Raw genomic sequence first — 25,653 nt, 5'->3', positions numbered from 1 at the left:
GCTCCTAGTATATTTTGCTGGGTAGAGGTTTCCTGGTCTAGTTTCACCCTTCAGTGAGCTTCCAGAGTCAGATGCAGATCTAGGAGACACAGTTGAAAAAGGCCAGGTGTGCTGGCTCACACCTGCAATCGCCGCACTCAGGAGGCTGAAGTAGGGCTGTTATCTAAAGTGAGTAAGGCCAAGTTGTCTCGAAAGAATGTGTCTTCCAAAAAGAAGTAACTCAAAGGCATTAACAATTACAAATGGCCCAATGTTATGTTTGGACTTTATTACAGTCAGTGCTTAAAGTGATATGGAATGTGTGCTATATAAAGTCTAAACTTGAGGCTGGGGAGATAGCCCAGGTGGAGGGGGGGAAAGGTAGACATGGCAATACATGCTTTTAACCCCAGGGCAGCAAGGCCGAGACAGGCAGATCCCTGGGGCCTCCTGGCCAGCGAGTCTACCCAAATTAGACAAGTCCCAGGTCAATACGAGACAATGTCTTAAAACCAGGAAGGCGGCACCTGAAGAGTGACGCGAGGGCCATTCCCCGCCCCCTCTCAAGTACACGCACAGCGAGTGTGCACTCACAAGCCCAAGTCTCTTCACACGAAGGCCGTCCCCGCCCCCTCTCATGTACACGCACAGTGAGTGTGCACTCACAAGCCCAAGTCTCTTCACACGAAGGCCGTCCCCGCCCCCTCTCATGTACACGCACAGCGAGTGTGCACTCACAAGCCCAAGTCTCTTCACACGAAGGCCGTCCCCGCCCCTCTCATGTACACGCACAGTGAGTGTGCACACACTGCCTAAGTCTCTTCACACGAAGGCCGTCCCCGCCCCCTCTCATGTACACGCACAGTGAGTGTGCACTCACAAGCCCAAGTCTCTTCACACGAAGGCCGTCCCCCGCCTCCTCTCATGTACACGCAGTGAGTGTGCACACACTGTCTAAGTCTCTTCACACGAAGGCCGTCCCCGCCCCCTCTCATGTACACGCACAGTGAGTGTGCACACAGAGCCCAAGTCTCTTCACACGAAGGCCGTCCCCGCCCCCTCTCATGTACACGCACAGTGAGTGTGCACACACTGTCTAAGTCTCTTCACACGAAGGCCGTTCCCCGCCCCCTGTCAAGTACACGCACAGCGAGTGTGCACTCACAAGCCCAAGTCTCTTCACACGAAGGCCGTCCCCGCCCCCTCTCATGTACACGCACAGTGAGTGTGCACTCACAAGCCCAAGTCTCTTCACACGAAGGCCGTCCCCGCCCCCTCTCATGTACACGCACAGCGAGTGTGCACTCACAAGCCCAAGTCTCTTCACACGAAGGCCATTCCCCGCCCCCTCTCATGTACACGCACAGTGAGTATGCACTCACAAGCCCAAGTCTCTTCACACGAAGGCCGTCCCCTGCCTCCTCTCGTGTACACGCACAGTGAGTGTGCACACACTGCCTAAGTCTCTTCACACGAAGGCCGTCCCCCACCTACTCTCGTGTACACGCACAGTGAGTGTGCACACACTGCCTAAGTCTCTTCACACGAAGGCCGTCCCCTGCCTCCTCTCAAGTACACGCACAGTGAGTGTGCACTCACAAGCCCAAGTCTCTTCACACGAAGGCCATTCCCCACCTCCTCTCATGTACACGCACAGTGAGTGTGCACTCACAAGCCCAAGTCTCTTCACACGAAGGCCATTCCCCACCTCCTCTCATGTACACGCACAGTGAGTGTGCACACACTGCCTAAGTCTCTTCACACGAAGGCCGTCCCCGCCTACTCTCATGTACACGCACAGTGAGTGTGCACACAGAGCCCAAGTCTCTTCACACGAAGGCCGTCCCCCACCTACTCTCGTGTACACGCACAGTGAGTGTGCACACACTGCCTAAGTCTCTTCACACGAAGGCCGTCCCCGCCTACTCTCATGTACACGCACAGTGAGTGTGCACACACTGCCTAAGTCTCTTCACACGAAGGCCGTCCCCGCCCCCTCTCATGTACACGCACAGTGAGTGTGCACACACTGCCTAAGTCTCTTCACACAAAGGCCGTCCCCCGCCTCCTCTCATGTACACGCACAGTGAGTGTGCACACACTGCCTAAGTCTCTTCACACGAAGGCCGTCCCCCGCCTCCTCTCGTGTACACGCACAGTGAGTGTGCACACACTGCCTAAGTCTCTTCACACGAAGGCCGTCCCCGCCTACTCTCATGTACACGCACAGTGAGTGTGCACACACTGCCTAAGTCTCTTCACACGAAGGCCGTCCCCCACCTACTCTCATGTACACGCACAGTGAGTGTGCACACACACAAAAGAAGAGAGAGAGAGAGAGAGAGAGACAGAGAATGGCACACCAGCTCCAGCCACTGCAAATAGAGTTCCTGTTGCATGTGCCACCTTGTGCATCTGGCTTACATAGGTCCTAGGGAATTGAACCTCGGTCATTTGGCTTTGCAGGCAAGGACCTTAGGCCATTTCTCCAGCCCTCCACTCCAACAGCTCCTGTAGGAAGATGCTGGGGTGAAAAGGAAAAAATAAATCTTTCTGGGTGCAGTTGTAAATGCCTGCAATCCAGGTACTTTGGAGAGTGAGGCAGGAGGATCAGGAATTCAAGGCCAGCCTCAGCTACATAGTGACTCTGAGGCCAACCTGGGCTACCTAAGATGCTCTCTCAACAAAACAAATACCCTAAATTTGTATCAAATCTTACAGAGATAACAACAAACAAAAGCCACAGGATGGAGAGATGGCTTAGTGGTTAAGACGCTTGCCTTGCAAAGCCAAAGGACCTCAATCTGATTTCCCAGGACCCACATAAGCCAGATGCACAAGGTAGTGCGTGCACCTGGAGTCCGTTTGCAGTGGCTGTAGGCCCTGGCATACCCATTCTCTCTTACTCTCTCCCCTGCCCCCATCCCTTGCTCAAATAAATAAATAAAAGAAAAAAAAAAGAGCTGGAGGTGTTAGGTAATGGACTTTCCACATATAGTTTAAAAGAATGGTTTTTATGGGGGGGGGTCTTCTTAGGCCTAGCCCATGCTGACCTGGAATTCACTATGTAATCTCAGGGTAGTCCTGAACTCACGGTGATCCTCCTACCTCTGCTGGGATTAAAGGCATGCGACACCACGCCCAGCCTGAATGCATTGTTCTTGAATATAAAAAGAAATAATGTGCATGGTCAAGCCTACCAGATATGACTGCCATTTGTACAGGGTAGCAAAGGCACTGAAATGCAGCTCCTGTTTCGTGAGCCAGGCGGCTCACCGGGGATTAACTTAGTGCATTTCCTCAACTGCAATGGTGTGTCTTAAAGATGGGGCTGCGCAACTTGAGGCCCTTCTCTCTTTACACGGTTCTGCAACATTAACATCATTAGGTGGTCCACCAAGTCACACGTGGACATCCCTCTTCCCTCAGTTCCAGACATCAGTGTCACTCCTTCAGCAAGGACTTCCCTCCCAACCCTATTTAACACGGCGACTTTGGCTGCAGCACTTTTCTTCCCCATGCGCCACCACGCCTGGTCTACAGCGCTTTCTTGCTCTTGCTATTTCGGCCTCATACTTATCACTATCTAGCCAGCATACTGCTTGTCTAGCTCATTCTCTGTTCCAAGGGAATGCGACCTCAGTGAGGGCAGGGATTTAGGTCTCTTCCAACCACCACTGGTATTTTCTACTGGTTAAAATAATGCCTAGGTGTTCGCTGCAGCAGAACATCCATCCCATCCCCACTCAAGTAATGAATGGACTTTGTATAATTTTAGTGGAACTACTGTTATTCAAGAGTTGCTTTTTTTTTTTTTTTGATTAGTGTCTTGCTCTGGCTCAGGCTTACCTGGAATTCTGTTTTTCATTTTTACTTTGTTCGGGGGGAGGGTGCAGACAGAGAGAGATAGAGAATGAATGCACCAGGGCATTCAGCCACTGCAGACAACCTCCAGACACATGGGCCTCCTTGTGCGTCTGGCTTACGGAATTGAACCTGGGCCCAGTGGCTTTGCAAGCAAGCACCTATCCACTAAACCTTCCCTCCAGCCCTGACCTAGAATTCACTATGTAGTCTCAGACTGGCCTTGAACTCGCAGCAATCCTCCTACCTTTGCATCCCAAGTGCTGGGATTAAGGGTGTGCGCCACCATACCCAAGGGCCTATAAATTCTTTGATCTCTGCTCCTCACAGAACTAGTTACAACATGCCAGCTGTGTGTGTGGGTCCTCAGGAACCGAACTCAGGAAGTTTCCTCTCAGGCTCATGCTTGCAGCAATTTACCCACTGAGCCATCTCCCCTGCTCACGAAATTGCTTTATTGTTTTTTTAAGTTTTATTTATTTGAGAGAGAGGGAGAGAGAGAGAATGGACGCGCCTGGGCCTCTAGCCACTGCAAACAAACTCCAGACGTGTGTGCCACCTTGTGCTTATGGCTTACGTGGGTACTGAGGAATCAAACATGGGTCCTTAGGCTTTGCAGGCAAATGCCTTAACCGTTAAGCCATCTCTCCAGCCCACAAAACTGAGTTTTCAATAGGCTGCAAGCAATAAACCTAACAGAGGAACTTATAGTGAAGAACAGTAGAGCATCACTATGCAAGCACGTGCCAAGTCTCCCGTGGGAAGGAAGCAGCACGGACGAGGGGCCCGGCAACGCCGACGGTGGGAGAACCTGCGGAGGCAAACGATGCAGAGCAGGTCACTGTTCCGCGAAGACTCGGGCACGAAAGATGCTCGTGCAGATGTCCGCAGGGAGAACGCTGCGAGCAGAAGACATGAGGAATACTGACGATAATGTGCGAGCCAGGCTTCCTACTCTGTATGAAATGGAGAGGACTGGCCCAAGCTTTTAAAACAGATCAGCAGCAAATTGCACAGTATTGGAAAACGTCTGAATACAAACTTTTTGCATTAAACGTCTCATAATGTGTAGAACCCAACATATCGCTACACAAATGTGACAGTATTCATCAGAGAAAGAGCAGGCAGGAGCCTCCTGAAGAACTGCTGATCATCCCAGGAAGAGCCGACTGGCAGACACTAGGGACGTTCAGCAATGACTTCCCCGGCCTTCATTCACCACGCAGCAAGGCACAGGCAGTTACGAGACTAATGACCTCACAAGTTCTCACCATGTCATGTCACAGTAAAGGGGCTTGCCTGCAGAGCCTGCTGGCCTGCCTTCCACTTCCCAGCCACAAACATGAACCAGATGCGTATTCATGTGCAGTGGCAAGAGACGCGGGTGTGCCCACACACTCCTGCACACATACACACAAGTAAATGCATTTTTTAAAAAGTTCTTGCCATGTTCTTTTTGTTTACATTCCCCATCAGTTTTCACCTCACTTTCTCCATCCCATACACTCCAAGGCCCTTCCTTTTTCTCATTCTTTTTGTTTGTCTTTTGAGGTAGGATCTCACTCTAGCCCATACTGACTGGAATCAGGGTGGCCTTGAACTCGTGGTGATCCTTCTACCTCAGCCTACCAAGTGCTAGGATTAAAGGCACGTACCACCATGTCCAGCTTTCATTCATTTTTTAAAAACTTGTACTAGTACACCTTTTATCATTATTTCCCTGAAATCATACCCTTCAGAGTTAACTCATAACCACCTTACCCAAAATGGATGCAAACTAAGCACATGTCAACAGTTCCTTTTACAAACTACCCTTTCTCTTTGGCACCTTTACTCTCCTCTGCATTTCTCACTTCTTTGGTTATGGCAATTCTCAGTATTCTCTGCAAACCTTCCTCCTAAATCAGACTTCCACAGGCTACCAGATCCCTCCTAAATCAGACTTCCATGGGCTACCAGATCCCTCTTAGATCAGATTTCACAGGCTATCGGATCCCCCTTAAATTAAACTTCCACAAGCTACCAGATCTCTTCTAAATTACATTTCCACAAGTGACCAGATCCCTATCATTCCTCAATTAGACTTCCACAGGCTACCCAGATCCCTTCTTTTCTTTCAGGAATTGGGAAAATTACAGCCTATAAAGTAAACCTCAGTGGCTGCCTTTTCTAGAATAAGTTTCCTTGGAATTCAGGCAGACCCCTTTAGCAAAACATACTACCTATGACTGCTTTCATGCTACATGGGCAGAGTGGATGTGACAAAACCTGCACACGTGTAAACCTAAAGCACTTCACTCCACTTTCTCCATTCCATGTACTCAAAGGCCCTTCTTTTTTCTCATTCTTTTTGTTTGTTTGTTTGTCTTGGTTTTTCGAGGTAGGATTTCACTCTAGCCCAGGCTGACTGAAATTCAGTCCTTCCTAGAAGAAGTCTGCTGGGTCCTGCACTCCACTTTCTCTGTAGGCAAGCTCACTAATTTCAAATGCTTCCTGTCTTCTAAAATGTACACCTTCAACCTTACCTCTAGCTCTCCTGATCCATCTGCTGTGGCTCAGTGCAGAGCGCGCCCTTGCTGTGCCTCCTCTCTTCTCCACAGAGCCCACTCTGAGCTCTAGTCACTGCTGCTGCACAGCCCACCCCAGCCCAGCCTCGGGCCGGCATCACCGTACCAGTCAAGTCCAAGTCTCTCACAGAACCACACTGCTTCAGACTTCCCTCCAACCTTCTTCCCAGCAATCATATTCCATACCTTATTTGATGTTTATAATAACCCTACAGTTGATATATTATCATTTTAAACATAGGAAAGTTAAGGCCTTAAAACTTTTGATGCTTGCATAATAAAGCAAAAAAGCTAATGTGTGGCAATGTACAAAGTATAACACCAAACTATGTGCTGTTGGTTCTCCTCCACAATGGAAGTCTGCATCAGGAAAGACTTGCTTTCAGACACATCCCTTCAGGCACGCAGTGCAATTTCACTAATTACAGGCAAAACCCTACACCAAGTTTGCTAGTTTCTTCCAAACTGACATATAGCTACTTTCTGATCTGATCTCTACCTATTTCTTCATCAAATCTTCCAATTTGTTCTGTCTATCCCCTGTGCCACGGGCCTTCAAGCACAACCACACAACCGGTTTTCCTTAGCCAAGAATACTCTGTGACACACCTGGTTAGCACTCTGTGCGCGTGTTCAAGGTGAGTTACTCACCAACATTTAACACGGAAGATACTGTAGTGGTGTCTGCTCCCACCCCCCAATCTGGCTTCATGACTCGGTGAGGAGATAGGGAATTAAGCAACAACCATCCAGTGTGAGAGCTCGTGAGCTCTTGCTCCCTAGCTAACAACTATTGTTTCATGCTGAGTTCTATTTTTCTATGTGTATTTTCTGTGTCAGATATAATTAAAATTTGTTTGGCCCATTTTATGTTTTCAAAGGACTAAATTATGTTTCCAGATTCCTTGTTGGACTATTTGTACTGCTCATCCCTTCCCTTATACTGAAGAAAAAAGGACTATGAATGACATGTATGTGTTCCTTTGACACTACACACATTCTGCAATACCTAGTGCCTGAAGAAAAAAGACAGCATTTCTACAACATCAAGTGGATATTATCAAGTGACAAAAACTTGCATTTCCCCTACTAGCCCCTTTCTTTTAACTAAACAAATAAACACTGGACTTCTATAACATTTACTCTAAAAAACTTAAATTGAAGCAGTTCTCTTATTTTGTTTGTTTATTACCCAGGTAGGGTCTCTCTTTAGCTCAGGCTGACCTGGAACTCTGTATACACCCACAGACTGGCTTCACTTACTACAATCCACCTACCTCAACCTTGAGGGTGCTGGAGCTAAAGGTGTGGAGCACCATGCCTGGCTTTTTTGTTTCTGTTTCTGTTTTGTTTAAACTGAAGCACTTTCAAATGCTGCTTTTTCTTCTACTTCTAACTTCCTCTGGGGGGACATGCAGCTTACCACTACAAGTCCTGTTGTCGGCATTCAGGGAGTAGTGGGCAGGGCACCCACACACGAAGCCTCCAACTGGCACCGCTAAGCAGAGGTGGGAGCAGTGCCCATTACTGGAAGCACACTCATTCCACCCTGCCTGCCGAGAAGAGTGAAAGACAAGGATATCCATCACATAGTCCAAATGGCCCTGGATGATGGTTCGGTTTTGGCCGCTTGTCTTGTTGGCACGTTCAATGCTGCGTCGGCTCCAGTCTGTCCAGTAGATGTAATCTTGGTACTGAGTTAAGCCAAAAGGATGAGGCAAGTCATCTGCTATAACTTCACGGTTGAGTCCTATTTTTGGAAAGTAAGTAGACACGGGAGAAAGTGAAGGCACACATGTCTTTCTGGCCCCCAAACAATTTCATTTAATAGCAACTCAAAAACCAAACTAGCCTGAAATCAATTCATCTGCAGTATGACCTCTTGCCTTAAACCCATACTCCTGCTATAAATCACTGCATTTGTTTAAACTCCTATGATGGTCTGTTTTGATCGTGGTTTTACTTTTGCTACATGAAGGCTTTTCTTCTTTCCACAGAAAGATGAAAATATTTAAATAGTTCACTGGTACAAAAAAAATCACTTCACAAATATGTGGGGAGTTACAAATGTCATTACAAATCCAATATTAGTAACATTTTCCCATAGTAAAATATGAATCCAGGTAAATGGACCACTGCTACTAAAAATGACACAATTCCAGACCTGTAGAAACAGCTAGACATTCACATGAAGCTCAAATAGTGTCTAAACAAGGGTGAGTGGCAGTCACTTACTTTTCACAAAAAAATATACTAGCCGAATAAAAACTAGTACAGCTTACCAAGCATATTTGAAGATTCTATTAAGTTGGTGTCCAGGTCTGTCCAATAAAGCCTCCTCTTAGCATAATCAATAGTTAGGCCGTTTGCCCGCCCAACATTTGGGACTAACGTAGTTCGTTCACTTCCATCCATAGCAGCTCTGTCTATCTTTGGTTTTCCACCCCATTCAGTCCAGTACATAAATCTGAATTCAGAACAGTGGAAATTTAACATTTCACATTTATTTTCTGAGGAAAGGGTCATATTCATGCACAGTGACTAAATAACTTTGTTTTTATTTGTTTATTTATTTGACAGAGAAAGAGACACACAGAGAAAATGGGCATGCCAGCCACTGCAAATGAACTTCAGACACATGTGGCCCCTTGTACATCTGGCTGATGTGGGTCCGTCCTTGGGCTTTGTAGGCAAGTGCCTTAACCACTAAGTCAATCCTCCAGCTTGATTAAATAATTTTTTAAAAAAGGGAAATCAAGTAAATAGGTAAAGAAAATCATGGCTACAGTTCTTCCAACTATTTTGTCACTTCTCACTAAACACACTCTCTCTTATATTCCAAAAAGGATGTGAGTCAGCTATCTCTCCTCAGTCTCTTCAATAAATTTGTTCCATCCAGACAGAATTGGAAACAAATCAATAAAATCTTTACTGCAATACTGGAACTTATAAAACTAATATTCAAGAAAAGGACAAAAGATATGAGCACGGAAGCTGGGCGTAGTGGCACACACCTTTAATCCCAGTATTCGGGAGGCAGAGGTAGCATGATCACCTGTGAGTTTGAGGCCACCCTGAGACTACATAGTGAATTCCAGGTCAGCCAGAGCTACAGTGAGACCCTACCTTGAAAAATCAAAGGAAAAAAAGAGAGAGAGAGAGATTTAAAGACATGGGCATGGTTGGTAGCCGATGCTTTTAGTCCCGGCACTCTGAGAGGCTGAGCAAGGAGGAGTGCTGTGAGTTTCAAGTCAGCCAGGGACAGAGTGAGACTGCCTCAAAACAAACAAACAAATAAAAGATCTGGCCTAAGAATCTGGTTCACTGCTAACTAAATTATCTTTATATTTCTGAACATAAGGCATTTAAAATTTTCAAGTGGGGCTAGACAGATGGCTTAGTGGTTAAGGTGCTTGCCTATGAAACCTAAACCTAAGAACTCAGATTTGATTCTCAGTACCCACGTTCAAGTTCACCAGATACACACGGTCGTGACATGTGTCTGCAGCTCATGTGCAGTGGCTAAAAGGCCCTGGCACGCCCATTCGTTCCCTCTCCCTCCCCTCTTCTTCTCTTTCTCTCTGCTTGCAAATAAATAAAAATATTTTTTAAAAATTTCAAGTGGTGAATTTACCTTCCAACTTATATAAATCAACACATCTCAGAAAAAGAAAAGCTGTAAGAGTACATCACATGTGAAGATAAACAGTGCTCTTTAAAAGGCTGACATCAAAAGCAAAGCTTGAAAACCTATGTGGCCAAGTAGCCCAAGGGAACATATTATATGAATAACTACAATGTACCTCTCATGTCAGCTGAGAGATGAACACTACTAAGATCCTTGTGAACATTTAAAATATTCTGTTTTAAAATATCTTTTTTATTTATTTGAGAGACAGAGAAAGGGAGGGAGGGAGAGTATGGACACACCAAGGCATCTTATAGCTGCAAACCAAGTCCACATACATGCACCACTTCACGTCTGGCTTTACAGGGTACTAGGGAACTGAATCCCAGGTCATCAGGCTTTGTGAGCAAGCACCCTTAACCACTGAGCCATCTGCCCAGTCCTAAAATCCTCTTGTCTATAATACCTTGAAAAAAAATTTTTGAGTGAAAAATAGGGAGGGAGACAGAGATAGATAGATAGATAGATAGATAGATAGATAGATAGATAGATAGATAAAGATGGGGGGGGGACAAAAAGAGAGGTGGGCATGCCAGGGCTATTAACTACTAAAAATGAACTTCAGGTGCATGCACAACCTTGTGCATCTGGCTTTATGTGGGTACTAGGGAATCAAACCCAGGTCCTTAGGCTTTACAGGAACATGCCTTAACCACTGAGCCATCTCTCCAGCCCTCATACTACCTTTTTGGGTTGTTTACTTTATTGTTAGCGCTAGTACAAACAGAAATGGTGTAAGATCTGCCTCATATTTCAAGCTAGTTACAAGGCACAGACAGAACTAATCCTAATCCTTAGCCAAACTAGGAAAGTCAACTATTCTCTGAATACTGACCCTTGAAAAGTACTCCACACACCAGCTCTCATGAAGCAGCTGAGGGCAGGCATTCGCTCAACAGCATGGCAATGCGTGAACATGCTTTTCGGGAAACTAGACTTGTCCTGGGCTCTATTTGCCTCTGCTCCTGTCTGGTGAGAGGCATGCACACACCATCAGAGCCAAGGACAAGTGGCTGCGAGAGGAATTTTACACTTGCCAGCAGCAACCTATACTAGAGCCCTAAGTTGCAACTACTAAATTTATCTAACTGGCAAAGAATGCTTACAGCAAAGATCACTATAATCACACCCCAGCGTCAGTACAGAGAGGCTAGCTTTCATATGGCCTCCTAACTAGATGGATAATGAGCTAATTGTAGACTTAATGTGGTAATTTTATGCAAACATTTTTAATTACAGATAAAGTAAATGTGTTTATATATTCACACCATTGACTTCCTTTTGCGGGGGGGGGGGGATTTCAAGGTAGGGTTTTGCTCTAGCCCAGGCTGACCTAGAATTCACTATGTAATCTCAGGGTGGTCTTGAACTCACAGAAATCCTCCTATCTCTGCCTCCTGAGTGCTGGGATTAAATGTGTGCACCACCAGGCCCAGCCACACCACTGACTTCTTTGAAAGTGTAATTTCTGGGTGGGAAGGATGGCTTAGCAATTAAGGCACCTGCCTGCAAAGCCAAAGAACTTAGGTTCAATTCCCTAGGACCCACAAGAGCCTGATGCACCAGGTGGCGCATGTGTCTGACGTTCATTTGCAGTGGCTGGAGGCCCCGGCACACCTCACTTTCTCTCATTCTGTCAAATAAATAAATAAAAATACTTTTAAAAAAGTGGAATTTCTTCAAATTTCAGATGTCTCAGCTCCTAATATGAAACATGTTGACTCTTGTAATGCTAACTGCCTAGCCTTGAAAAACATCATGTAAACAAACATGTTGAATCTGTTGCATAACGTCACAATTTTTCTAAGTTTATAATAATGTTTATGCTAAGTCTCCAGTTTAAATTAACAGATTTTGTTGTTGTTGTTATTTTTCAAGGTAAGGTCTTGCTCTAGCCCAGGCTGACCTAGAATTCACTCTGTAGTCTTAGGCTGGCCTCAAACTCACAGAGATCCTCCTACCTCTACCTCCCAAGTGCTGGGACACCAGGCAAAATTAATGGATATTTTAAAATGGAAATATTTTGTGCAAGGTTCTGGGTTCAACTGTGATAGGAAGATCAGGTGAAAGACAGGGAGGGAGAGAGAGTAGATTAGATGGATGGATGGGGGAAGGAGGGAGGGAGGGAGGGTATGGAGGATAATAGTGCAAAATTCCCAATATATGCTTAAAACTATGATAGTAACAAACCCCATACACACACACACACACACACACACACACACACACACATATACACACACTATTTTTCCCTATACTTAACTGTATCAGCTCAATTTATAAATTTTACCCAATTAAAAAATTAATAAGCCAGGCGTGGTGGTGGCACATACCTTTAATCCCAGCACTTGGGAGGCAGAGGTAGGAGGATCGCCGTGAGTTCAAGGCCACCCTGAGACTACATAGTGAATTCCAGGTCAGCCTGGGCTAGAGTGAGACCCTACCTCAAAAAACCAGAAAAAAAAAATTAATAAAAAGCTGAGTGTGGTGAAGCACACCTGTAATTCTAGCACTGGAGAGGCAAAGGCAGGAGGATCTCTGAGTTCGAGGACAGCTTAGGAATACAGAGTGAGTTCCAGGTGAGCTTGGACTAGAATGAGACTCTACCTGGAAAAACAAAACAACAAAAGATTACTTCCACCATGTTTCAGTGCACTACCATTCAAAAATGCTCTGCTGATAGTCTGCAAAATTAAACTGGGTTTTTGAGACAGTTTCATTCCATATCCCAGACTGGCCTAGAACTCACTGTAGCCAAGGCTGACCCCTGTCTCACAGCAGTCCTCCTGCCTCAGCTTCCCAGGTACTAGGTTTATAGGCATGAGCCCATCAATTAATGTTTTTTATGTATTTATTTATTTGCAAGGAGTGAGAGACAGAGACAGAATACGCACACCAGGACCTCCAACCACTGCAAACGAATTCCAGACACATGCGCCACTTAGTGCATCTAGCTTTACATGGGTACTGGGAAACCAAACCTGGCTCGTTAGTCCTTACAGGCAAGTGTCTTAAATGCTAAGCCATCTCCCCAGCCCAATTAATAGTTTTCAAGTGAAGCATTTCTAGTTTTTCACTATGTGGTTACTAATACACATTGTTTAAGGCATCAAGAATAATCCACCAGCAGACCATGTTCCCCACAACGTGCAAAGCAGTCACAAAGGAGGCATACATAAAAATGTTTACCCTTCAGCAGGGTCCAAGGCAAGAGCCCGGGGGCTATCGAGGTCTTTCCACACCAGAACTTGTCGGTGTTGTCCATCCAATTTTGACACCTCAATTCGATTTGTCCCTGTGTCTGCCCAGTACAAGTTCTTCCCAAGCCAGTCCACTGCCATGCCTTCTGGATAATCTAAGCCAAATTCCACCACATGTTCCAGTGCACTGCCATTCATAAAGGCTCTGCTGATGGTCTGCAAAAGTAAATATGCCACTAAGTCCCATGGCTTAGGAATGAATTACTCTCCACATACCTAGAGAAGTTTGGTTTGTTGGAGGAGGAAAGATGTAGAAGTGTGAAGAGGCGCAGCCTTTCCTCATAAAATTTCCATGGTTTACACATGCAGAAAAACCTTGATACTCTAACACATGCAACTGTATGACTGCCGCTTTGAGGAGAAAATATGGAAAACCTTAAAATGTTACTCAGGCGGTGGAATGAGTTTTGCTGTAAAAGGAACAAGCGCTCCGTGAGCAAGGTGAGGCTAGAATGCTGCATACTGTGACTGGCGCCGGCTTTCCACAGGCATCTGAGCCCGCCAGGTCACCACGTCAGCTGAGAGCTCAACTGCCTCTTGGCTTCTGAAACACAACCATTTTCTATTATCTCGACTGTATCTTTGAATCCTAATCAACTTCTAGACAGCCCTAATATAAGCTAGTAGCATATGTTATTTCTTGTCAAGATCTGTCCCAAATACACTGAATGCACTCATTTTATCATTTAATGTAAGAACCGTAAAAAAATGAGATCTTTTTTAAGGCTCTCTCTCATTTACCATAAGGAATTTTGATGGCTCCTCCAGTAAAAGCCAAATTTTACTTCTTCCCTATCCCCACTCAATTAGTAGATTTTACTGAACACCATCAAAATCCAACTGTCTGGCTCCAACATTTCATGCTGTTTGCAAATTAGAAGTTTACACAAGTTATCTGAAATAAGACCATGGCAGGAGGAGACCTTTCTCTAGATTTCGTAGTTTCTCAGTATCTATTCTAGGAGAAAGACAATAAAGGAAACCAAAATTCCTAACTGGTACTCTCTACTTTATCAAACTTGTGCTTACAATTGCTGAGTAAGGCCTCTGGACCCCATTTCAGGTGAAACATGCAATGAAATTGAAGAAGTGCTCCTATTCGGTCCCCAGAGCTAATCCTCCAGCTCCGCTGCTAACCTTAAGTGATATGTCAGTCCAGTAAATCCGATTGTCTGTGACATCAAAATCCAAAGCGGAAGCTTCTTTGACTCCAGTGAGTGGAATGGCCACATTATTATTGTTGGTTTCCAAAGAAATCCGCCTGATATCAGCTCTCCGTGAAAACAAAAGGAATGCCTCTGGAACAATGCAGGTCTTCATGTCACTGATGAGTTCAAAGCCAATGGGACAGGCGCAGCGAAGGCCTTGAGGCCTATAGAGGCAAAGGTGGCTACATCCCCCATTTTCTTCAGCACAGGGGTTGGAACCTGAAAGACAAACCTGTTACACTGGGCACAAAAGCACAGCACACTGACACAACCAACAGATTTCTACTTCCCATCAGTCCACATGTCATTCACAAAGACCTGTAATTGTGCTGCTCTAGATCAAACTTCAATTCTGTTCCCACAAACAAGCAAAATGAGTACTGAGAGTAAAATTATGACAAAATACTTTCCTTTATACATATAGTCAGCTTCAAAATAAGATGCATTTACTATACAACAGGTCTGAGTTCTTTTGAAGAGGGTTCAGTGTGTGCGTGTGTGTATTCAACAAGTCAAACTGTACGGCCAGCACAGTAAGACAACTCGAGGGGTAGGGATGATTTGTGTCCCTTCGACATCAACAATTTCCTCATGTTTTCCAGGATGCTGCCTCTCCTGGCTCCTGGTTCCCATTTCAAGGAGGTCATGGGATGACTCACCAATGATTCGGTGAACATTTGTGGCCTTCAGCCCCATGAGGTCAGGCAGCTGGTCTATGACGACCTCCCTCTCTGCACTTCGCTTGTGCACTCTTTCGATGCTGCGCCTCTGCCAGTCAGTCCAGTACACGTAGTCTCCCAGCAAGGTAAACCCAAATATGTGAGGGATTTTGTCTTCCACCAGCACTCGCCTCCCAGTGCCATCCGTATTCATGACCTTTAGATTGAAGGTGGAAGACAAAGAAACGCATGAAGAAGGTGCTTGTCCTTCATGTGTTTCAAATGACAACTTCAGCCGCCTACTGCATCAAAGCCCAAGTTACCATCACTACTGTCAAACAGAACTCTCAAGATTACATACAGCATGATTTAATGAGAAAGAATTCAAAGTCACCATAAGATAATGCTTGATCTCTTTTTGTGTCATCTCATTTCTTCTAAAAGTTCTGGTGAGCTGCGTACTACACCTAGAATTTTAGACGTACTATGCAACTCTACTTTGCGGTCATTATTGTAAGATGTACTGTGTCTGAATACCCTCTGTGCAAATGTTTTTTAAGGTAGGATCTTACTCTAGCCAGGCTGACCTGGGAGTCATTCTGCAGTTCCAGGCTGGTCTTGAACTCACGGTGATCCTCCTACCTCTGCCTCTCAAGTGCTGGCATGTACCATCACGCCCAACTCATGTTTTAAGAAGCAAGGACAGATCTACTCTTCCCAATGACCTGAGAGCAGGATTTGTAAAACCTGATGCTCATTAGCAACAACATGCACTAACTACTCGTTTGAAAAGATGGAATAAGCCTCCCTAAGTAAGAAAAGTTCCTAATATTACTGCTATCATTTTAAATCGTCTGTATGCCAGTCAAATCAGTCTTCAGGAATTTTATCCTGATACTAAACACATGTACATATGAACATCTGCCCCTACACAACCCAAAAGGCATCAGATATAATCTTATGTGTAAATATATACCATTTTAATCCACAAAATCAGCAAGAAATACTCCAACTAAGTCAACACTGATTGCCTAAATGGGAAACTAGATGCTAGTTTTTATCTTTCCTCCCTAAGATTTAAAATACATTTACTGAACTTAACAGAGAAAGCTAGCACTTGGAAATGAACAAAATTGTGTTATATCCTCGTGTTTTCTCTGACAAATTTCAATAAATACTTGATTTAGATATGATGAAAGATTATATTAATGTTTATTTCTCTATATCAGACGTAATAGGACTTCTATTAGGCCAACTATATATATCAATATTTAAACAATGTTTTCTAAAACTAAAAGCATAGTGAAAGCAAAAACTAAAAACTACTTTATACCCTATACAAACTACTTGTTAAAGCTAATAACTTCACTTCATCTGAAATATGAGCTTGAAATTTTTTTTGGGGGGGGGCAGGGTCTCACACTCTAGCCCAGCCTGAATTAGAACTCACTCTGTAGTCCAGTTGGCTTTGAACTCATCCTCCCAAGTGCTGCCCCGCTGGCCTTTTTCTCATTTTTCCTGTGGTAGGCATGTGATGGTTTGAATGTAAAATGTTCTCCATCAATTCGTGTGTTTGAATACTTGATCCCCAGTTGCAGCACTGTTTGAAAGGGTTATAGAACCTTTAGGAGATGGGCCCTTGCTGGGGGAAGTGAGGCAGTGGGGGGGGGACCTTGGGAGGACAGGCAAGGTTGGCTCCACCTGCTTCCTGACTATGCTGCAACAGCTCCTTGCTCAGGCCTGCTATGATGAACCCTCTCCTCAAAACCACAAATCAAAAGAAAAAATTTCCAAAAAAAAATATTAAATTTCCTTCCTGCCTTCCTTAAGTTGCTTCTGGACAGGTATTTGTTCACAGTAACAGGAAAGAAACTGGTGCAAGACCATTCCCAGTTATGTTTTATAATGTGTAGGCCATACTTGAAATTGTTTTGAGATGCATATCAAAATAATGTTTGAAGGGAAAAGAGTAGACAGTGAAAATGAACCAATTAGTTGTTTCTAATCTAACCTGAATTCGAGTTTTGGAGTGACAAGAATCTCAAATTCCTTCTATACTTCCTATCAAAGTGCCAGTAAAAACTCAAACAATGCTAAGTGGTTTTTAATTGGGAGTAAGATGAAATGAACACATCTACCACAAAATTAGGCAAAACAAGGCAAACTACCCTCTTTTTGCAAACCTGTGTGGGTGTGTGTGTGTGTGTAGTACATGTGTAGTGTGGCACATGCCCCTATGTATGGAGAGCAGAGGAAAACATCCTCTATCATGCATCTGTTTGTATCTTTGAGAGGGAGTCTCTTCATTGAAGCCAGAGCTGTTTGCAGGCAGACTGGCTGAGTAAGCATTGGGGTGTAGGTCTCTGCTCCCCACCACGCAGGACTGGGGTTACAAGTGTGTGTAACCACATCCAGCTGTCTTAGGGATCAAACTAGGGGCAAATCAGGCCTTCCTGTTTGTGTGGTAATCCTCTCCACCAGCTGTGCGTCTCCCCGCTTCGTGCTTTCCTTTGACCTACATGCTTAAAAGGTTTAAACTCTTGGCTTATCCTTCTACAGGGTACAAGCGCTGTGTATTTAAAAAATAAATGGCTGGAGAGATGGCTTAGCGGCTAAGGACCTTGCCTACAAAGCCAAAGGACCCAGGTTCGATTCTCTAGGACCCATGTAAGTCAGATGCACTAGTGGCCCACACATCTGGAGTTTGTTTGCAGTGGCTGGAGGCCCTGGTGTGCCCATTCTCTCTGTCTGTCTGTCTCTTTCTCAAATAAACTGCCGATGATTACTGTGACTGCTCTCTATATCATCTCTGTAATGATTCTTCTCCCCTTCCCAATTCTCACAGTCTATTGAAGCATTCTCTATAATGTACAAGTTTTTTTTTTAATCCACATTTTATTTTGGTTTTCTTTTCTTTTTTCTTTTGTAACAGGGTTTTACTATGTAGCCTGTAGTGGTCTTCAACTCAAATTCTCCTGCTGCAAGCCTCTCTGGTAGTGGAACTATGGGCATGTGCCACCACATTCAACTCAAATTCATATTTTAAAATGCCAGTGAACACAATACGAGAATTGGTATTGTATTACTAGAAATCTCAGTTGTACAGGGCTCCCAAAACCAGGAAGGTAAAATTACTTATATAACATTCGTATCCTCAAATCCTATAGTTTTACCACTTGCATCCACAAAGGCTGTTCTTGTCCAAATTTAAATCCATGGAAAGCCAATGTCATAAACTTGGCTAGGAAACTGGATACATTCCTGATTTCTCTCTCAAAGCAGAGATTCCTGACAAGATTCCAGGCCCTATTCTACTACTGCCTGGAAATTTTGACGGAGTGAAAAATCTTTCCTTTAGTGAGTATCTAATTTAGAAAAGTATTTTAGGTAAGGGAAAGTTACTTAAGACTCTGTACTTTTGCCCCATTTTAATTAAAGCGATTATCTCAACTCCAATGCCGTTCCCTCGCCATCCAGCCCAACGGAGCTGGAGCGCTAGCCTTGCACCCGGCAGGCCAGCGTCAGCGTCCTCGCGCTGAGCTTCATCTCCAGCCCCTCGGCCCCCTCAAGACGCCCTCCCAGGCGGGCTTCCCAAGAGTGTCAACTTCTCCTTCAGTACGGCTCCTCCCTTCCTGCTCTTAACGTCACATCTTATAAGAAGTGCGTGTGTGCAAGTTGAGTGATTTTGCCCTTCTATTTTATTCCATTGCTCTTCTTTTTCTGCCAGTACTCTGTATGAGCCTGTGGGGCAGCAGGGAGGAAGGGGCACAAGCATAGGTCCTGGCCGCCGCCTCTTCTTCTGTAGCCATGCGACTTTTGATCCCTTCCCTGGTTCCTCTTTAGTCTTTCAGATCCTGGCTGTGCATTTTCAAGATCACCTGGAGATTCAGTCTGTGAAACACCCTTCAAAGACCCCACTGAGTCATCCAGCTTCCGCAGTTACCACAAACGTGGAAGTTCTAGTCTAAGTTCTGGTCAGGGTATGAATATGGCTGTCTTGAGACAGGGTCTTGCTATTCAACCCAAGTTAACATGAAACTCTTGCCCCCCCCCCCCCCAGCCTGCAGAATGCTGGAAGTACAGAAGCGCACCACCATACTCAGCTTTTTAGCTAGCTTCTACTGCAGTAGTTCCATCTGCATCACCAAGAAAATACACTGCAACTCATCTAAAACTCATATATTCAGCAGCATAGTAGGGTACATTTATTGGCCAGAGGACACCCAGCAGAGCACCAAGCATGCTCTAGTATGAAGCTTTCTCACAAACTTATGTTATTTTAAAAGTTTGATTTGACTTCATTCTTAGTTTTAAGTAGTATCTTAAATCAACTATTCTTTATTATCCTATTTTTATTAACTATACTAGTTTTGCTGATTTTGTTCAAAAGTAGCCAACCTAATTAAAATGCATCTGCTAATCTAAAAGTACAAACAACATACTACAAATGAATGTTTCAGAATAAAATTTGTATTTCTATTTTTTTTCCTTGTGTATTTTGAGGTGGGGTTTCACTCTAGCCCAGGCTGACCTGGAATTCACTATGTAGTCTCATGGTGATCCTCCTACCTCTGCCTCCCAAGTGCTGGGATTAAATGCGTGTCCCACCATACCTGGCTTTGTAGTTCTATTTTTAAACTGAAGGATCTACAAATTCTTCTCTTTCAGCTCTCTCACCCTGCAACATATTTACCTGCTCATTTTGATAACTGCACAGCTTCAGTATGAGAGATGAGAGCTGGAGAGGTGGCTTAGTGGTTAATGGCATTTGAAAAACAAGAAGGCCTGGATTTGATTCCCAGTACCCACATAAAGCCAAATGCACACAGTGGCACATGTATCTGGAGTTACAGTGACAGGAAGCCCTGGAACACCGATTCCTCATTCTGTCTGCCTTTCTGTTTCTCTGTCTCAAGTAAATAAATAATATTTTTAAAAAGATAAATGATGGGCTGGAGAGATGGTTTAGCGGTTAAGCCCTTGTCTGTGAAGCCTAAGGATCCTGGTTCAAGGCTCGACTCCCCAGGACCCACGTTAACAGATGCACAAGGGGCGCACCCATCTGGAGTTTGTTTGCAGTGGCTGGAAGCCCTGGCGTGCCCATTCATTCTCTCTCTATCTCTAGCTGCCTTTCTCTCTGTCGCTCTCAAATAAATAAAAATAATAAACAAAAAAGATAAATGATTATGAATTTGAATAATGGCTAGAAATTAAACAGAAAAATCACAAGCCATCTCCCTACAACCATGTACAAAATTCTAGGGTAAGGGCAACTATAGAACATGGCACATTTGAAAGCCTTATAAGCTGGATTTCAGCTTTTTTAATTTTATTTATTTATTAGAGAGAGAAGGAGAGAGAGAAAATGGGTGCACCAGGGCCTCTGGCCACTGCAAATGAACTCCAGATGCAAATGAACTCCATCATCACATGCATCTCTGGCATATGTGGGATCTGGAGAATCGAATCTGTATCCTTAGGCTTCACAGGCAAGCGCCTTAACCACTAAGCCATGTATTTCAGCGTTTTTACTGCCTTTATCTGTCATGGTGACTACACTGTATTAAAGGTATCTCACTTTAGATACAGAACTATGACTTCCAAGAGATTTTCAATACTGGTAATGGACACTGGTAACCGGTTTCATGCGTGCGCACGGGGGTGCGCCACAGCACACACGTGGAGGTCCAAGAGTAACTTTAGGACAGTCCTCTGCCTTTCCACCTCATTTAAGGCAGGCTTTCCTGCTCTGCTGCTCCTCACTATGATCATCGCAAACTACCAGGAAGTTCGTGTCCAGCCAGCACTCTCTGCAAGTCTTCAGCCATATGTACTTCACTTAAAATAAATACAACTTTCTCACATAAACACATTCACTTAGGTCCCAGTGAGCACTTCATTGTCAAATACTACATGCCTTTCTATAGCAAAACTTACTAGTCTTCTCACAAAGTGGGGTGAATAAAGGCTGTAGACTGCCAACACTCAATGCAGACTTAGCTTTCACTCACTGCTGCGTTAACAAAAGCAATGTTTGGTCTTTCAAGCTTTGGGATTTCAGAACTGCAATTAATTGCTTCACTCCAGTTCTTTGACCATGCTTTAAGTACAAAGAATGGTCTCCAAAAGAGAAAGTAAGCAGAAGACATGTTGAAAAGGTATGAGTATTTAACAGCATCTAGTGAACTAATTTAAAAAGGTAAATAAAGTTGTATGGTCTTTAGAATGACAGTGACCAGGAATTAAAATTTAGTTCATAAAAAGCCACTGTTATGGGGCTGGAAGATGGCTCAGCAGTTAGAGAGGCTTGTTAGCAAAGCCTACCAGCCTGGGTTTAATTCCACAGTGCCCATGTAAAGCCAGGTGCACCAAGCGGCACATGAGCATGTGTCTAGAGCTTGTTTGCAGGGAGGGCAAGAGGCCATGGCACACCCATATTCATGCTCGGTCACGTTATCTCAAACAAACAAACAAACAAAGGTTCTTTCTTTTGAAAAAATTATTTACTTACTTACTTAGAGAAATAGGCAAGAGAAAGGGAGGGAGGAAGGGAATGGGCATGCCAGGACCTCTAGCAACTGCAAATGAACTCCAGATACATGTGCCACTTTGTGCACCTGGCTTTACATGGGTACTGAGGGAATGAAGTCTGGTCCTAATGCTTTGCAGGCAAGCAGCTTAACCGCTAAGCTGTCTCTCTAGCCTTTTTTTTTTTTTTCTTTTTAGAGGCCACAGCTAAAGGTATGGTTGCTTCACTCTCCAGAGAATGAGCTCCTGCCAGCTATTTCTCACTGTCTTATGTAAAAGCAAAACCTAAATGGCTGTGTTGTTTTTTGAGAGGGGGCAGGTCTATACAGGAAAGCAAGACATAGCAAATCACACTCACTTCAAGTGCAACAATGCAATTAACATGTGCTAGGTATATTTAAGCATTTTATCATTATTTTTTGTTTGTTTGTTTGTCTGTTTTTTCAAAGTAGGGTTTCGTTCTAGACCAGGCTGACCTGAAATTCACTATGTTAGTCTCAGGGTGGCCTCGAACTCTCAGTGATCCTCCTACCTCTGTATCCCAACAGCTGGGAATAAAGGTGTGCGCCATATGCCTGGGAGTTTTTCCTTTCTTTCTCTCTGTTGTCATGTCTTAATTTTTACGACAAAACTGTATCTAAGACTATTATGGAAAAGAAATACAATGCAATAAAAATGTTAGCCAACTGTCAACTTCAACTTTATTATGTACTTATTTTATTTCTTAGATGTCTTGCTATAATATCACACCTCACTTGAAACCCAAAGTCCACCCCACTCAGAGTGTTGAGACTAAAGGTATTAAAGTCACCATGGCCAACTTACAATTTCAAATTTTCTAGTAGCCATAACCTAAAAAGCAAAATCAAGTAGGTAAAATGAATTTTAGTACCATTGTCTACTTAAGCTATCATACCCAAAATTTTCATCTAACTATGTAATTAATATTAAATAAATGGGTCCTAAGATGTCTCTACTATCTGCATTTTACAAAAAAAGTATATGACTCAATTCACACTCGCCATATTTCAAGTGGCATACTACCACATCTGGCTAGTCGCTACAAGACTGCAGCTTCAGAGGTGACTGCTCCTACCCTCCCCCAGCCCTGGCACTTGCAGTTCTGCCTTGCGAGAGCCATGAACAAACATCCTCCAATTGGACTTAATTCTATAATAGGGTAACATGTGTCGGGGGAAAAGTCTAACAACATTTTAAACCCTATTTTCTTGTTATAGCACATTTAAAGGTTTACATTTCAAAACACTGGCAGCATTTCTAAGAGGACAGCAACAATGGCCTGGTTCCTTTCCATCTTTGTAGCTGCAGGCTATCCCAAAGCAGGATTAAGACCAGAGCAGTGTAGGAAGAGAACCCATGTCCACTCCACCCCTGAGACCTGTACCACACTGGACAGCCATGCACTAACAGTGGCTGGAGCCAGGTGGCTCCTAATTACTAGGCTTTCTAGACATCTGAAATTTTCCAGCAGCAAAAAAAATGAGCTGGGCTTGATGGCGCATGCCTTTAGTCCCCGTACTCGGGAGGCAGAGGTAGGAGGATCATCATGAGTTCAAGGCCACCCTAAGACTACATAGTGAATTCCAGGTCAGCCTGGGCTACAGTGAGACCCTACCTCGAAAAGATGGGTGGAAAGATAAGGAGCAAATCCAAAGGCTCTTGAATAATGATAACTGCTGTGATGAAGACATGACTTTTACCACTTTTTATTGTTAATATGATGGGGAAAGCAAGTATAAGGCTTTTTTGAAGAGATTAGAGGATCAACAGCTTAAACAGACACTGGGAGACTTTGCTTGAGAAGGAGGAGATAGTTTCCTTTATGCAAAGTACAGTGTTACTTTATGAAATGCACTGACTTCCTTGTCTGAGCTCTTCAGACACTACGGAGCTGGCTGTCCTCCAGTAGGTAGAAACAACACGGCTGCACTAGAATAGGCGGCTGCTTGAAGCTCGCCACCGCCTCGCTTCTTAAGCGCAGCAAATCACAGCTTTGGACAAATCACTCCATCAATTCCAAGAGACTGCCCTCATGCTTTAAATAATAAGCCACCATTAATTAAATCGGGCAAATCTGATTTTTGTTTTTTTCAAGGCGGACTTGGAATTCACTATGTAGTCTCAGGGTGGCATTGAACTTATGGCAATCCTGCTATCTCTGCCTCCTGAGTGTTGGGACTAAAGGCGTGCACCACCACGCCCGGCTCTAGCAACCTTTGAGAGCACTCCATTCTCTTACTTACCTCAGAGTGGTTTTAATTAGTTAAACTGAAATTAGGCTTCTGTCATTCCTAACATCTGACTACAATCTGATGTGGAGTCTCTGGTGGTTTCAGCTGCTGCAGCCACACTGCATTCACAAGGAAGGTAAAACCACGCCGAGGACACAGGGCGCAACAGGAACAGATGCTAACCACACACGACCTGCACAGAGACTTGGTTAGCAGCAAACTTTCTACACACGTCACATCCCACTCCCTAGCAGCCTCGCCAGCTCATTAAACGTCAAGACAGGATTGCCCACGCCATCTCGGAATGCTGCCAGTCTACTACCAGAACCGTTGCCACACAACTTCACTTGACCAGACATGCCCAAGGAACACATGACAGCAGCACAACCAAGCCCCCGTCACAAAATGAGCTGGGACGGGAAGGCAACAAGGTTCCCTAAGACAGACTCAATTACATTCCAAATGAACCATTCTGATTCTAATATCACAGCCAATACCCAAGACGAAACAGTTCATTAACGCGTAGGCAGGCATGTACTCTCTCCTCTGCGGTTCCTAATTGGGATCAATTAGAGACGAGTGCAAACAGTAGTCAGCACCAGAAATACGGGCATAAGACTAGAATGAGAGCAGTACAGGAAAGAACGAGCAGTAGAGGAGAGCCTGACAAGTCAGGGGAGGGCAGAATGTTGGATGGGTGGGGTCTGTGAGGGACAGGGGGTAGGGAGGGTGGGAGAGACTCACACAAAAGCTAAGACAACATGAACTGGGGGGTAGGGAGGGTGGGAGAGACTCACACAAAAGCTAAGACAACATGAACTGGGGGGTAGGGAGGGTGGGAGAGACTCACACAAAAGCTAAGACAACATGAACTGGTCCCATGTCCTAGCATTCTACGAGATGTAACCACCAACAAAGGAAGAGGGGCAACAGTCCGGACAGAAGGTGAAAACAGCTTAACCTTCTTAAAACCATGAACTCTGGCCAGTAATTCCTAGGCCCAGAGTTGGGCTGCCCCCCACAGTGAGCTGTTAAGTCAGGAAGACACATGAGTTAAGTCAGGAAGACACATGAGGTCCCCAAAACAATGTAGGCCATTCATTGTCAAAACACTTGATTAGGGCTTAAGAGATGGCTTAGCAGTTAACTGCTTACCTGTGAAGCCTAAGGACCCCAGTTCGAGGCTTGATTTTCCAGGACCCATGTAAGCCAGATGCACAAGGTGGCACATGCATCTGGAGTTCATTTGTAATGGCTGGAGGCCCTGGTGTGCCCATTGTCTATCTACCTACCTCTTTTGTCTGTCACTATCAAATAAGTAAATAAATACACTTGATTACCTGACAGACCTAAAAGTATTGATGCTGACACCACAGGCCACGATCCCAGGATATCAGAATATCATTCTGGTACCGAAAGGAAACTAGCTCCTCCTGGCTAGCCACCAGGGTGCTGAAAAGCACCGTGGGAGCTGCTGGAAGAAAATAGTCACCAACAGCATGAATAAGCAGGAGACCTGCAGACTACAAATCAACCAGCTGGACAAGCTGCATACACCTGGGCAATAGTGGCACATAGCCTCTGTTCTGATTGGACATGAGACCCCACTCAGAGGGAGAGAACACTCTCAGTGGGAGAGAACTCATAC

At 44.5% G+C, this 25,653-nt stretch overlaps 1 protein-coding gene across 1 annotated transcript in view; it reads right to left on the bottom strand.

Moving 5' to 3' along the window:
- Lrp6 (LDL receptor related protein 6) overlaps nucleotides 1-25,653 on the bottom strand; it is a 149,827-nt gene that overhangs the window by 34,669 nt on the left and 89,505 nt on the right. The window contains exons 8-12 of the mRNA XM_004672329.2: nucleotides 15,226-15,442; nucleotides 14,496-14,785; nucleotides 13,288-13,514; nucleotides 8,693-8,877; nucleotides 7,834-8,160 (exon numbers count right to left, since the gene is read on the bottom strand). Coding sequence (XP_004672386.1) covers nucleotides 7,834-8,160; nucleotides 8,693-8,877; nucleotides 13,288-13,514; nucleotides 14,496-14,785; nucleotides 15,226-15,442 — 1,246 coding nt within the window. The remainder of the gene's footprint in view (nucleotides 1-7,833; nucleotides 8,161-8,692; nucleotides 8,878-13,287; nucleotides 13,515-14,495; nucleotides 14,786-15,225; nucleotides 15,443-25,653) is intronic.

Source organism: Jaculus jaculus, chromosome 23, assembly GCF_020740685.1.
Source record: "Jaculus jaculus isolate mJacJac1 chromosome 23, mJacJac1.mat.Y.cur, whole genome shotgun sequence".
Lineage (NCBI taxonomy): Eukaryota > Metazoa > Chordata > Mammalia > Rodentia > Dipodidae > Jaculus > Jaculus jaculus.
Note: the sequence above shows the minus strand (reverse complement) of the source record. Positions and strands in the feature narration are given on the sequence as shown.